Genomic DNA, 14,954 nt, shown 5'->3' with positions numbered 1-14,954 from the left:
GTTTGATCAGGGGCAATGAGCGGGCTCAGCCGCTTGTTTACGTCACGACTTTGTTCAGAGTCTAAGCTGCGGCCAATGTCGGCTGTTGCAGTTGGATAGTTAACCTCGGTTTCTTTCAGTTTCTTAAACCCAGGTGAACAGGAATTGAGAGTAACAAGCTACTTGAGATGTCTCGGGGACAGATGATGTCGGCTATACACAAGACTGAGGGTGGTGAAACAACGACGATGGGGAGCTTTGAACAGACACAGGTACAAGTTCCAGTCAATGTTCCAAGATGTTGTGTATAGCTCGGATCTGTAACTACCATAAAATAAATACGTCTCACTGAGCCAAGCCCGTAGACTGAGACAAGTCGGTTGAGAGATGGCATCGTGGGAGTCAACCCCAGTGATCCTAACCTAGACCATCGGCAAACACCCCGTGCCATTGAGTACTCTTACGTGAGGGACGACAGGTTAGAACATATTTATGGCAAAATGAGAATACCAACTACTTTTGGAGCATACATCAAGCTCTATGAAATAAAAATAAGAACGAATTCAAGGAGATAGAGATACGAATTTACTTTGTTTTGTTGGGAAGGATGAGGCATGAGACAGCCAGTTCAGACTATCCCAAGAAAACATGAGGGCAAGGACTGCTTGACAACTGAGGACCCTATGACCCTGTAATCTCATAAATTCCTCTGATTTTGCTGCGATACCTGGGAATAGGGCCACGCCACATCACGATGGCTCTTAATGTCCCATCCTCCCCATTGCTTTGGACAGCTGGGTTCAGGAATGTTCCACAGTTACCAGAGAAACTGAATCAGGAGTTCTCCTCATCCGCTACAAGCTTCTCTACCAGGGAAAGCAGTTTGCGCTAGCCAGGGTCATTGTTTGTGCTGGAAACGAAGGGTGTAACCAACGCCAACCAGATCCCGACGGGCAGCCGCAGCACTCCAGGTTCCGCGTATTCTAGTTAATTCTAGGTTATAAGGCATCCCCTTGTTCCCCGCGTACACTCCGGAAGCTCTTTTTCTTTACCTCAAATGGGGACAGCAATAAACTAACAAAAACCGCTTGGCAGTGGCCGACAGCTGCCGACATCGAAGGGCGATCGTGTTACACAGCCGGCCTTCTATTCACACCATCCTCATCGCATTTCCACGGGATGATTTCTTTGTCATACTCTCCTTGAGCACCACCCCCAGCAAACGGAATGCAGAACTCAAGAAATGAGCCGTTCGGTACTCCCCCAGACGCCGACGATACCAGCCAACCTCCCCAGACCCCGGAAACACCGCTGCACTTGTACCCAACTATGAAGCCATTCTTTCAACTAAGTCCGATATAGTGTAGTGGTTATCATACCGCGTTTTCATCTCGGAAACGTGCCGCGGGGACCGGGGTTCAATTCCCCGTATCGGAGTTATTCTTTTGTCTTTTTTGCCTTTTCTGTCTAAATTACCTTTCCCTTTCACTCAACCGCTTCATGTAGACTCGCAACTTTTTTATGCTTCGTGTCAACTTGCCGGATATGTGCTGGTGACAGAGTGTGGGGCTTATCTGGTGGACCCTCCGGATGCCGGGTGCCCCACTAGCCGTGGTGCTTCCCTCCACCTCCTCCGACGCCGCATCTTCAACTTAAAGTTGTCCGATCCTCTTCTTGTCCATACCCCAAGATTGTCCGAGTATAACTATACAACTCGCGCTGTGATTCTTGGCCGCTACTACCCTCCGACTTTTGCCAGCAAAACCCAACCTCTTCCTCTGGAAGTAACCCCAGCATCATGACGTCCACCGCCCACCGCCGCCTTCTCCAAGAGTATCGCGCGCTCACCAACAACCCGCCCGAAGGCATCACCGCCGGCCCCATCTCCGAGGATGACCTCCTTCACTGGGAGTGTCTGATCCAGGGCCCCGAGGGCACGCCGTTCGAGGGCGGTGTCTTTCCCGCAGAGCTCAAGTTCCCCAAGGACTACCCGCTTGCCCCGCCATCTATGAAGTTCCTCGCCGACGTGTGGCACCCCAATGGTGAGCACAAGTCAAGGGCAGTCGCAAGTTGGCCTTGATTCTGACATTTGTTTAGTGTATCCCAGCGGCTTGGTCTGCATCTCCATCCTCCATCCTCCCGGTGACGACCCCAACCACTACGAGCACGCCTCCGAGCGCTGGTCCCCCATCCAGTCCGTCGAGAAGATCCTCATCTCCGTCATGAGCATGTTGGCCGAACCCAACGATGAGAGTCCCGCCAATGTCGAGGCCGCCAAGATGTGGCGTGAGCGCCGCGGCGACTACGAAAACAAGGTCCGCGAAGGAGTGCGGAGGATGTTGGGACTATAAGAGGGATATCAACAGGAGTATTGGCGCAAATTCTACGTGGGCAATGGCATAAATACATATACATAGCATGGTGTTCGGCAGCGGCATGGCCGCTTAAATCAACATTCATATACTCGTCCCTCCCAAGGCATGCTTCTATCGTGATCAACGCTCTACAAACACCGCTACTTCATGCTCGTCTCATGCATAATCGCTCACAGCCCATTGTCCGCCTTGAACTTGTCCCAGCTCTCGTTCAGTGTACTAAACACCAGACCGGCAATCAACCTCACCTCGGTGCTTGCGTCTTGCGGAAGCTGTATACGTCAGAATAGCATTCCCAAGATAGAGTAAACGAACTTACCTTGTCGGGGTGTGTCTTTGCAATTGCCTTCATATAATTGATCTTGACCTTGTTGGCCATGACCAACTCATGCAAGCCCACCTTCTTCCACCCGCTACCCTCCCACAGGACAGTGTCGAGACTAGCAATCAGTGCCCGAAGGTTGTCTCGCTTTCCGTCACGCCAGGTAGAAATCTTAGCATCTACCTTCTCCGAGAGGACAAACTTCTCGTCATCCTCTCGAGCCGCAGCTTCATTTGCTTCACGCAGACGAGTGACAGCTTCAGAGCTCTTCTGGGGCCCAAGGCTAGCAGTCGCTGACGGCCTGGGTCGAGGCTTGGCTGCTGCAGGCTTAGGCGTTGGCTTGGGCTTGGGCGCAAGAGCATTCTGGCATCGCTGGCGACCCTTGATAGCATTGGTACCGCCAACACCACCCTCGACGCACACCTGCCAGACTGCGCCGGCATCCCTCCACTTCTCCATTTGTTCAAGAGCCTCAGCCTTCCTGCTCAAGGCCTTACCATAAAGATCCTTCATATCTCGGTTCTCATCTACACCACTCTCATTCTTCACAGCAACCGTCTCTCCTTGGCCAAGACTAGGTCCAATGAGCTTCAGCGCACTATCAGCATCATCAACAGCTTGCTTGGGCTCTCCGGTTTTGAGAGCTGTCAGGGCACGGTTGGTAAGAAGGAGGATAGCAAGTGGGTGAGTCGGGGGGACGGCCGACAGTGAGGAAGAGTATGATGAGTGAGCAGCTGCGTAGTCACCACGCTTGAAGTGAGCTGTTCCTTGGAGTCGGTGCTGTGTCGAAGTCTGCAGAGAAACGGGGCTGATAGAAGGAATCTCTCGAGCAGGTCGGGGCGAAGGTCTTGGAGCCGGAGGCGATGGGCGCTTGGCTTGCGGGGTTGGGGTTGGTCGTGGGGATGGCTGAGCTGGTCTCGAAGGAAGAGAGGGCTTGACTTCCTGGGAGTTGAAGAGCAAGTCGGGTTCCGGCTCGGCAGGCTTGGGAGCTGGTGCTGATGCTGGTGCCGGTGAAGCAGCCTTCTTTCTCCTATTAGGGCTGCTATAGGTTGAGAAGCTATCGTCATCAGCTGCCAGACGGTTGAGTCGAGACCTGGAGTCCAACCCTGCCGCAGGAGGCTGGGCTTGCTGCTGCCATCGAGGGGCAGGGCTAGCGCGGCTGCCTGTAGAGTGAGCAGGCGACTGTCCTCGAGATGTTGGTTGAGGAGAGGCTCTCTGCTCAGCAGGACGGCTGGCGGTTCGACGAGGTGGCGGACGACCACCACTCTCAAGCATGAGCGCTTCGTCCGTAGCGTCTGCCCTCGCCTTGCCTGGTCCTTGAGCTCTGGCTTGTTGAGCTTCCCGCATCCACTTAGGTTGGCTAGGATCGCCTTCGTGCTGAAAGTCAGCAACAGCCTGCTGCATCTTCTTTTGGCCAGTCTTCCAGAGCGAGTTGGCTGTCTTGAACAGGCTGTTACCCATCGAAGCAGCCGCCTTGCCCAAGTCTTGATCTCCCCTGGCCGGTGACCGGTCATTGCTCCTCGGAGCCTGGCTTCCGGCGCGACTTGAGCTCCCAGAAGAGAGTTTCCCTTGTGCTTGTTCCTTAGATTTGCGGTGCGCCTCATCCAAGAGCCAGTTCACAGCAGCTTGAGCATTGTATCCAGAGCCGCTTTCAACCAGAGCGCGACGGGCGTCCTCGGCAGAGAATCCATAATCCACCAACTGCGCAACCGCTCTGTCAAAAGGGTCCTTGTTGACTCGGGGCTGTCGCTCGGGAAACTGCTCTTGCGCCTGGGGGGCCGACTCCTCTGAGGAGCTCGAGTCGTCGTCTTCAATCGGCTTTCCAGGTTCTGGCTGAGGTCGCTTCGCCTCCTGCTCGCGCCGCACCTCTTCAACAGGACGACCCAGATCTCCCAAGAAGTCATCGTCGTCATTTTGCGGCACAGGCGCAGCAGCCGGGACTGGCTTCATCTGGTTCAAGCCAAAGGGATCGTCATCTTCGACACCAAAGGCGCCTCCATTCGGCCCAGTTGCTCCACTCGCAGATTTCCAGGCGCTCGGGTCGCTCAAGTTCATCGGCGCAGCATTCGCGGGCGTCGATCGCTGCGATTCGGGAGGAGGGGGATAGTAGCTCGAGTTATCGACCTTGGTATCCTTGTTAAAGGCGGCAAAGAGATCGTCATCGTCGCTCTTCGGCTTGGGGGCTGCTGCCGGCGGTTGCAGCGCAGGGCTCGTCGACGCGCCTCGGCTCCCAAGAGCATCCCAGAACTGACCATTGCCAAACTGGGCCTCCTGCTGCTTCCTGCGCTCCGCTTCCTTCTGGCGCTTCTCAGCCTCGAGTTGCGCCTGTCGCTCCGCCAGACTCAGGTTCTGTTTCGTTTTGGCCGGTCCAAAATGCATAAGATTGCTAAAGCTATCCTGCGATGGCTTCGGGGGCGCTGGTTTAGGGGCAACAGATCCAGACCCCTGTGTGGACAGAGGCGTGTTGGTTCCCGAGCCCAAAGGTGATGGTGTAGGTCGCATCGTTGCAAAGGCCGAGTTCATGACGGGCGGCTTGGGCTGGCCGCCGGCCGGCTTGGAGGACCAATCGAGGCCTGAGAGGTCGTCCATCTTGACAAAGTTCGTAGGTTATCGCAAATGATCAATCATGATAAAGGTCAACGTGTTGTCGCAACGATAGTGCTCGTGAGGTGGGAGAGACCCCGGCCCAGGGGCCGCTTCCGGATGTGGGGCCTCTGTGGCTGTGTTAGATTCGTGGCTCGGGCATCACATGATCTCCCCAAGCAATCATTGAGATGAGCATTGCCTGGTATGCTTGTTTCATGAGCGAGAGGTCGTTGATGATTGTCATGTCTGGAGTGTTTGTCTTTATATGTCTTGTCTTGAAAATAGTTAACCGATCTCATTGATTTCTACTTCAGAAAAACAATAAATTTAATCCTTTGTTATAGTGTTCAGGGGCCAGATAGGTGACAGTACCCTTTGGAAGGAGGCCTTAATATTTCACTCTCCTTTTCCGAAATTCTGAAAAGATATTGACCTCGGATTTATGCTCGAGAGAAGTCATCACTGAAATGCTTGTTGAAACTGTGCTCTCAAGTTTCGCCCAAGTGACTTACCCTACATCTTGGCTCGACGCAAGCTTGGCCAACTCCAACCCAGACAACTACACAACAAAGACCCTCTTTAGAGTGGACGATATGATATCGGATCGGAAGAGATGAGCCGGCGAGGTAGTATCTCAGGGAACCCTTGCGTTCCCAACGCTAAAGCACGGTAACGGTTAAGACGGCGCCGCCTCCAACACGAGCGCTAGCATCTACAACAACTCTATCCAATGTTTGCGCGTCAGCAATCCTTCTCATTTATCGCTGGACCAACCAACCTAGAATTCAGTCTGTAATTTGCTGTCGTACACTAGTACCTGACATTGTGCAGCAACTTGGCCGTGGGACAAGCTAAAAGCGGCCCAACACTCTGGCCAACACTTTGGGCTTGGCTTCTGCGCTGGCTGACCGACAAATCACCAATGCCATCAGCAAGCAGCAGTCGCATTAAAAGCAAGTTTGATACAGGGCCTCTGCCAAGGCCCTGGATTGTCAAGTCTCTTAGTCGTGGCACGAATACGAAAGGTGAAGGTAAGTGCGACTGAGAAACGTGGTTCTTATTCCGCTGGTACGACTTGGAGTGCCAAGACTTGACGGTGAATGGGCATTCTGCGGCGAGATTGATGAAATCCAATACGTATCTGCACATGTAATTGCAATGTAGGATATATATTGATATCTCATAGGCATGTCTATCGGGCAGCCCGAGCACTCAATACATACCGATCAAGACCCTTGATCGACATGCATTGCAATGGTCTGGTGGACGCAAAGAGAAGGCAGCTGGAAAGATTTATTCCAATCCACAATAATAGCGCACCCGTAATTTTCGCTACCGGGGATCTTCCTCTAGCCAAGCTTTGAAGGATGAGAGATATTCGTGTTGGGCTTTACTTAGACGCACCGACATGGGTCTCCCTTCTCCAGACTGAAGTCGAGGCGCCACCCACGCCACGCCCACTGATGGACAGGGAAGTGCTGGCAGTGAGAGGCTGGCGACTCATGATTGGCTCGCCCACGATATGAAACCCGTTTCAGGCATCTGCTTGTCATTAATGCCAGCCCCTGGGGATTTTGCCAGCTGCCGAAGTCTGGGAAGGGGAGAGTTGAAACTCTTGCGGAACAAACGCAACAAGAAACGGACAGAAGAGGATGAACAGCCGGGCCCTGAAGATCATGTTCATCACTTTCTCTGAACCCAGGGAGGTTTCATGCTTTGCCACCCGGCATTGGGCTCCCTTGTTCCCATCCATCCCTTGGACCCTTGGCTGGACTCAGGTGTCAAAGACTGTCTCCAGCCACCCGCAGTCCCGCCATCTAACAATAAACCAGAAACAGCCTGACAGCGTCATAGCAGAGGTGCTCAGCCCACTCCAGAGCCCTGCTAGACTTGATGGAGAAGACAGAAACCGATCTAACCGAGAAGAACATATGGACCGTCTCCTTTGTACTGGCCTGGACCTCCTGGACTGCTGTGCTAGGGGGCTTCTCAATTCTCCTTCTGCAAACGGGCCACATGCGCACGTGGTGGAGTCTGCGCGACCACAAGAGACGCGGAGGGAATCCAATCAATATCCAACTCGACATCGTCACGTCAGATCCATCTCGCAACAAACTCTGAAGATCCCGCAGATTCCAATCTGGAGAGCCGCGCAACCGCCGTGATTGACAGGAGAACTGGTGGAAGCCCAGGCCATTTGGCGCCGTCTGCGAGTAGTCTCGCCCCTGCAATACTACAGAATGTAGCAGCTCAACCCCCGAGATCCCTGCCCCCAGAGTACTAGTCTTGGACCTGGAGATCTCGGCAGGTCGGCTCGCCCATCTCCATTCGCCAGCCCAGAGGTGCCTGGTACCTGCGTCTATCGCGTGCCTCAGCTCCGTGGCACGGGTATTCTCGACCTCCTATTGCCCCGAGCCATTGGTCGAGATCGCCAGACTATGCTGGGCTTGGTGCGGTATCACGCTCGTCGACCGACACACGACCACTTTAGCACCCCTGTAGGCTGACCCTTGGAACCAATGCAATCTTGGCTGCGACGCGGCGAATGCCCCCAAGAATGGGCCTGACTTCATCGCCAAGAGAAGCCACCCCCAGGACCTGGCTGCGACATGGGATGGGATCCATGGTTGTCGGGTTTGTTGTGCCCACCTCCCGTTTCCCGTTCTTTCGGTTCGCCCTCATCTTCTTCGTTCTGCCATCCATCCATTCCTTCACTGTTGGCTAGGTTGTCATCCTACCGTTTTATTCCTTCCTTTGGAGCCCGAGCTGGACTCATCCATTCATTCACCTTGTCTTCAAAGGCACCTCACCTGCACTCCCTTTTGGTGCCTAGCTACCTTCTCCTCAACCACATTCCTTGCAATCCTGCCCGGTTGAGAACATTCGTTTCTTTCGCTCAAAATCCTGGTTTACGTTTCGTACCGGGAGACTCCAGTCGACAACTACAAGATCCGCCGCTCAGAAACCAATCTCTTTTGCATAACAAACACCGCACGCCGTAACCCGAGGGACTGCTTTCGTATCACGACTCCTTCTTATCTGCGGACTCACCGTTTTTCTCTCTTGCAGATCCATTGTGCAAAACGTTTAGCGTCGCCGTTGCGAAAAGCGGTAGGCTTATATTGGCTTTAACGGCTTTCCGAGTCTATCTGGACGCTCTGCAGTGCTGAGCGGCAATACACCACGGCCTTCGAGACCAAGACTTTACCCTTCAACTTTCTCCAACAAGATCTTCAACTCATCTGACCACTGTCAAAAACTTCCCGAAGCGTCAGACGTTTGATACTGAGACACATCGACCGACTGTACGGATTGACGTCGGGAGAGACATTCGGCCTTGACAACCGGAAGCGGCGCCATTGAACAAAGCATTCTTCTCGTCGACACTTATCACGCCGATAAGCTGCCGACCAGCCCACTCTACGCGACCCTGTGACGCGATCCGAAAGCGTGGCAGTGACTTCAACGCCGTGTCTTGACCACGCTCTGGAATCTTGAGTCTCAGATTCTCAGCGGGGCTGGGACTCTCTGCAAGAGCAGTGCCTCCATCGACAGCAATAAAGGCATACCCAGCCATTGCACCCTTTGGTCCAATATTTCCCTTTCTGAACTTTTTTCTCCTTCTGTTGATTCAATATTTGATCAAAAGAAGGAAGTTGAGGATCCAGAGAGCGCCAACGTCAATTTGGCTGAGAATCCCCCACAGAGAAACCCAACGGCGGGCATCGGTGAGTCCACTTTCACTTACACCTCGCCTAGACCTCACCTGAAACTCGCAAACTTGAACCTCACCCATCCCATTAAAACAACATGAAAAGCACGATTCCGACCTTATTCTGCGGGACTATGCGCTTGGCACAGGGTTTTCCTGGTCTTATGCGTTGGCAGCCCGGCCCTTAGTGCGCAGTGCAGTGGCCAGCCGTTGCCAGCTGGCAGGCACTCCGTCTAAGCCCCTCCCTTCCTTCCTTCCGTTTGATGCTTCAAATATCCGCAACTCGCCTGCCGTTTCTATTTTCTGCTCGCCAGTGCCGGGCACCTTCCTTTCGAACCTCTCATCTCCGCCTTTCGTTCATTTCCCCTCACCACGTTCTTTCGTCTCCGCCTCAACCCCATCCCTAACATCAACGCTCTTTTAGACTGCTCTGTCGCGTCGTCCACTCCTTCATTCCCTTGCCTCTCAGGGCAAGAACGAACAAACTCTCGAGCTCGAATAGGCACTCGTCATCGCCATGCTCAAATCACTCGTCGCCGTTTCTGCGGGCCTCATCGGTGGCGCCCATGCCTTCTGGCGCATGGAGTGTCCCGGTCGTGTGGGACTCGCGCGACTTGACCCCATCATTGACCCGGGCAAGATCTCGATGCATGCGCATTCTATTCACGGTTCTTCAGGTAAGCGACTCATTTGCGACGATGACATTCTGGCAATGAAAGTGGCGCAGGCAACCGCGAACGATGCGCTCTCAGAGAAATGAGCTGACGATGCGCAGGGTTCTCTGATACCGCCAACACTGAGGAACTCCTCAACGGTGACTGCACTTCATGCCGAGTCACGCAAGACAAGTCTTCTTACTGGCACCCTGCCATGTACTTCCAAGATGGTGAGACTGGAGAGTTTGAGATTGTCCCACAGGTGGGCGGTATGCTGGCGTTAGTATCCCCTGAGAACCTACACCTGTCTGATTCAATAGTCGCTGCTATCTTCAGACTTGTTTTGAACTAGGAGCTAATTACTTGTAGCTACTACCTCCTGTACGGCGACAATGTGACCGCCTTTCCTCCTGACTTCAGAATGTTGTCTGGTACAAACACACGAAGAACCTACACGGCGGGTGACCCGAGCAAGCCGGACCCGGAGAAGTCTACGTGGCAAGCTCTCGGTGAGACTGATCAGGACACCCTCGCTCAACGTGCCCTCGGTTTCAACTGCTTGAACTATGCACGAGAACCAGAGGGAACTCTCTACCGCCACTACATGCCCGACAAACAGTACCTTGATGCGAACTGCAAGGATGGCCTCCGTCTCGAGATCATGTTTCCGTCCTGCTGGAAGGGAGGCGACGCGCTCGACAGCGCCAACCACAAGGATCACGTTGCGTTCCCTGACTTGGTCATGACCGGAACCTGCCCCGATGGTTATCCCGTTCGCCTGCCCAGCCTCATGTATGAGGTTATCTGGAACACCAATGCCTTCGCCGACCGACCTGGCCGATTTGTCTTGGCCAACGGAGACACGACTGGTGAGTCTCATGTCTACGCCTTTGCAGAATAGAGAAGCTAACCCCTGATCAGGCTATGGCTACCACGCGGACTTCATCACCGGTTGGGATGAAGACTTCCTCCAGCAGGCCATCGAAACCTGCACCTCTGAGACTGGACTGATTGGTGCCTGCCCCCTCTTTGACGTTATTAGCGAAAGTGAGGCAACCTCTTGCAAGATGAACCTCCCCGACAGCTTGAAGAAGGAGGACGTTCTTGGTCCTATGAAGCAGCTACCCGGCGGTGACCAAGTCTCTTATGGAGATGGCTCGGACGGCGGTGCTAGCAAGGACCCAGGGCCTACTGGTGATGCTTCTGTGCCCACCTTGACCTACCATCCCGGTGACAGGCCGGAGAACTCTGCATCACCTCTCCCAGGCCAGGTGTTCAAGGAGAAGGCGGCGGCCTACGAGGCCTCGGCTCCTGCACCTGCACCTACTTTGGAGACAACAACCAATGTACCGATCGTTGCGACATCTATTCTGCCTTCTTTTTCATCTCCTTTTACTTCGGAAACAACACTCATTCAAAGCATTCAAACCACTCAAAGCATCCCAGGCGCCGATGGAAGTGTCGGAGCCGCATTTGTCGAGTCTTCGATCGCTCAGGCCCCTGAATCTGTTCCTACGTCTGGACCCCCTCCCGTCCCCACGACCACTCCTGCGCCCGAATTGGAGCCAACGACCGACACCAAGAGCTACTGGAGTACCCAGTACATCACCAACGGTAATCTCGTGAGCAAGATTCTCTGGGATGAGAAGCTTGTCTACGTGACCGAGCTGGAGGCCGAGACGGTCGTGGTCACAGTGACATCAACAGCTGTTGTCACCCCTACAGCGCCCGCAGCGAGACGGAGACGTCGGGGTGCTCACCTCCACAGCCACGGACGTCGACATTTCTAACAATTTAAGAAAGGACAGTAAAGGAAAAAAGGAAAAGCGCACCCCCCAAAAAAAATCGAAAACTTGACTGGTTTTTAGACCATTTCATTGCTCCGGGCTGGTTCCGGGTACACGGATAGCATGCATTGTTGAAAGGGTATTTGGGTGCGAGGGACTTCTTGATAGGACAAAATGATTACCCAGGTCTTTGGGAACATGTGGACTTAAGGGAAGCTACCTAGTACAGATACCGGAATGATGAATGATCAAAAAAAGGGCAGCCTGGCGCTGTGAAAGAAGTCTCCCTAGTGATGTTAGTGATGGCCGTGATGGGGCATGATTTCCCAAGCACATGATGGAGTGAGGTCATGTTGAAACCGCCATTTACGACGACCTAATCGATATGGATATGAACGGCGAGGGGAAAGTGATTTCATGGAGACCATATCCCCTTATTTCAATACGAGCTGTTGCTGCTCATCTTGTGATGTCTCGACGCTGGGGTTGTGGTTGGGGGTGGTTGGAATGGATTACACCTAGCAACGCATTCCTCATGATATTGCAGTGAGACTGTCGAAATAACCTCACCACAGTTTTTGACTGGGATTCGAGATTAAGATGAATGTGGATGAGCCAGTTCCCACAGAGGTTTCTCCTCCTGTCTGGCATTTGCCCTTTCTCACGCTGTCCTCTTCATTATCCGGTCTTGACTCCTGAAGTGTTGAACTTGTCGACTCAAAAGCACCATCGACAGCAGGATACTCTTTTCGATCGTTGCTGCGGTGGGTGTGATAAACATGAACTACTCCTCACTCTACCGCAGAGAAGCAGGCGGTCTTGGGCTTGGATGGATCCTCGCCTTTTCCGTCGGCGGCGCCATCCTCCTCTTTGCAGCCATCGGCTTCCTCCTCACCTGGCGCATCAGGTCTCGAACCGAGCCGGAATCGACGACGGTATACCAGGTCTCGGACAACAGCGACGACCATCGACGATCCATCTTTACGAAGCGGCTCGTCAAGAAGAACCACTCCATGTCAAAGTCGTGCAGCCGGCTCTCTTTGTCGCTCCCTCCTGTGCTGCCCCCTCTTCCGTCGCACAATAGCTTTACCTTTTTTGGTGGTAATGGGAAGAGGGGACGGTCGAGTAGCTGGGTTGAGGAGGACAAGTTCCATGGACCCAAGGTTAGCAGGAATCGTCGTGATAGTCTGTTCAGCAGGGATAGCTGGCTGGGAAGAGCTCCCACGCTGCCGAGTCTGATGCTGGAGGATGACTTGGAGAAGGGACAGCCTAGCGAGTTACCGGGAGACCAGCCGGCAACTCACCTGAGGGATCAACAGAGCTTCGAGACTCTCAAGCCGAGCAAGACGGCTCCTGAGCTACCAACCCCAGCACAGGAGCTACAGACCAGCCCTGTGAGAATCCCCCCTCTGGCTCATGTCAGGGCTTCGGTAACGGACTTGGACCTTCGGGATATTCTTCGATGCACGGAACAGCGACTTCGAGATGGAAGCAGTCAGTCACCAACAAAGACTCCTGGCCCCTCGCCTTCGAAACGCTCTCAGAAGATCTCGTCTCTGAAGGGCACCCCTCATAGGAGCTCTCCCCTTAAGACGCCTCATAGCCATAGAACGACATCTTCACTGGACTCGACTAATACGACTGGAACTGTGCGCATTAATCGTGTGGCTCAGAGCCCCAGCAAGAGATCTACCATCCACGGAATGCCGAGACCTGGACATAGCCGGACTGTCTCCATCAGCTCTATTGGTAGTGCTGCCAACAGCTTGGTCGCTGAAGCCACCCAGGAGCTTGGACTTCCCGGGGGACTGTCAAGCCCGAGTCGTTTGAGGGGACGTCAGTGGCAACCCCTCGACGACAATAGTCCGCAGAAGGATCCCACCCCCAAGAAGAAGACCGTCGAGAAGGATAGCCCTAAGAGGAGGGAGTCGCAGGACAGCGAGGCTTCCAGTTCCCTCTCGACACTGTACAGCGCCAACGAGCCAGAGGACAAGGAGCAGCCTGACCCGTTTGTGGAGAAGAAGAAACAGGGAGGTCTGACCTCGGAGAGTAGATCTTCGCTGTTTGGGCCACGGTCCTTGAGGAGCAGGACGAGGACACTAAGCATTTCCATCCCAGCTGGACAGACGGTATTTAACACACAGGGTCAACTGAACTCGAATTCAGTGAGCACCCAGGCTGTTGGGGGACCACCTCTATCTATTGTGCTGCAGCCGCCACAGGAGTATTTGCACCGCGACATCAGCTATGGAAGTCGAGATCGACACGGCTTTGCTCTAGCGTATCCTGTCACTGGCTCAATGACGAGCATGGTCACACCATCTGTGACGACTGCAACTGATGAGGATAGCTCTCTGCATCTAGACGATCGGAGAAGTGAGAGTCCTAGGCTTGATGTTCCTGAGCGACCAATTTGGCCACAGCAACAAGATAGAAACACTCTTGTGGTTGGTGCCCCCACGAGCCCATTGACCACGGCCTCGTCACCTTTCGATGAACAAGACATGATGGCTCTCCTGATGGGGACGGCAGCACCGAGAAGAGCTCTGCCTGATCCGCCAAGGCACGTCGCCCAAGTTGAGCAGATTGTCATGCCGACACCGCTGTGTCCGCGACCCAGGAGAGACTTTTCGCAGCACCTGCACCAAATGTCCATGACTCCTCCTGAGAGTTCCGTTCACGAGGGCGAGTCAATGGTCGACGACCCTGGCGCTGTTTCCACAGGATCACCTCTTCGTCGCTCTCTGTCCCGATCTCTGAGAGATCCTCCGAGTGGACCACCACCAGCGATGATGAGCATGAGCTCACTCGGAAACTCGATTGTCGAGTTGAGACGGATGAACAGCATGGTCAGCTCTTATAGTGCTACTTCCATGGCGTCGTCATACAATGAGCCTGACTCGCCAACATTGCCCAACCCCTTGAACAGCACCTTCTCACGCGGTCGGCTCACCTCCAACCCTCGCACGAGCGCATCTGGTCGTCAAAACTATCTGAACCTCGGAAGCCCTAGGAAGAGCCTATCTGGAGCAGTTTCAGCAGCGGCACCTACCCGACCAATCCCACCAAGCAAGAGCAGCCGCAGTAACTTGGGAGTTGAGATCCGAGAGGACGAAGCCGATGCGGGAAAGGCGAACCAGGGACCAGAGCTCAAGGTGCCGCGGCTGGATGTAGCAACCGGCCTGCGTGAGACGCGCCGCAGCGGGAATCTAGGCCGTGACACGCGCGACTCGATCCTCACGACGAGGGCAACCGGCAAGACCAAGGTTGGAGCCCTGAGCAAGAAGGAGGCGCAGAGACAGAGCGTCGAGAGCCTGGGGTTGTACGATAAGGATGGGTTTCTCAAGGCTTCACCTGAGAACAAGGGACGTTGTCTAAGGATGTAAGAGGTTGAGTTGTATCCCCCCTTTTCTTTTCTTTTGTCAACAATTTTCCTTTGTCGAGAGGAACGACAATGACCCGTCATGTACTGCCACTTCATGTATCTAGGCAGATTAAGGTTTCGGGCCTGTTTGTTTTGTTGTTGTGTCAAACCCA

At 54.0% G+C, this 14,954-nt stretch overlaps 4 protein-coding genes across 4 annotated transcripts; 3 read left to right on the top strand and 1 right to left on the bottom strand.

Annotated features, from left to right (window-relative positions):
• Nucleotides 1-1,777: 1,777 nt before the first annotated feature.
• NCS57_01157300 (uncharacterized protein) lies at nt 1,778-2,330 on the top strand (the record flags this gene model as incomplete). Its single annotated transcript, XM_053061283.1, has 2 exons — nt 1,778-2,021; nt 2,077-2,330. The coding sequence occupies 2 exons, from the start codon at nt 1,778-1,780 to the stop codon at nt 2,328-2,330; spliced, it is 498 nt and encodes a 165-aa protein (XP_052909669.1).
• Nucleotides 2,331-2,524: 194 nt separating this feature from the next.
• Nucleotides 2,525-5,265, bottom strand: NCS57_01157200 (UBA domain-containing protein; the record flags this gene model as incomplete). The annotated part of the gene is made up of 2 exons (XM_053061282.1): nt 2,525-2,626; nt 2,674-5,265. 2 exons carry the CDS (start codon nt 5,263-5,265, stop codon nt 2,525-2,527), a joined length of 2,694 nt encoding a protein of 897 aa, XP_052909668.1.
• A 4,226-nt stretch (nt 5,266-9,491) lies between these two features.
• On the top strand, nt 9,492-11,420 carry NCS57_01157100 (DUF1996 domain-containing protein; the record flags this gene model as incomplete). The annotated part of the gene is made up of 4 exons (XM_053061281.1): nt 9,492-9,651; nt 9,750-9,909; nt 10,000-10,499; nt 10,552-11,420. The coding sequence occupies 4 exons, from the start codon at nt 9,492-9,494 to the stop codon at nt 11,418-11,420; spliced, it is 1,689 nt and encodes a 562-aa protein (XP_052909667.1).
• Nucleotides 11,421-12,196: 776 nt separating this feature from the next.
• On the top strand, nt 12,197-14,803 carry NCS57_01157000 (uncharacterized protein; the record flags this gene model as incomplete). Its single annotated transcript, XM_053061280.1, has 1 exon — nt 12,197-14,803. The coding sequence occupies one exon, from the start codon at nt 12,197-12,199 to the stop codon at nt 14,801-14,803; it is 2,607 nt and encodes an 868-aa protein (XP_052909666.1).
• Nucleotides 14,804-14,954: the final 151 nt, after the last annotated feature.

Source organism: Fusarium keratoplasticum, chromosome 9 (genome assembly GCF_025433545.1).
Source record: "Fusarium keratoplasticum isolate Fu6.1 chromosome 9, whole genome shotgun sequence".
Taxonomy (NCBI): domain Eukaryota; kingdom Fungi; phylum Ascomycota; class Sordariomycetes; order Hypocreales; family Nectriaceae; genus Fusarium; species Fusarium keratoplasticum.
This window is presented reverse-complemented; position numbering and strand designations above follow the sequence as displayed.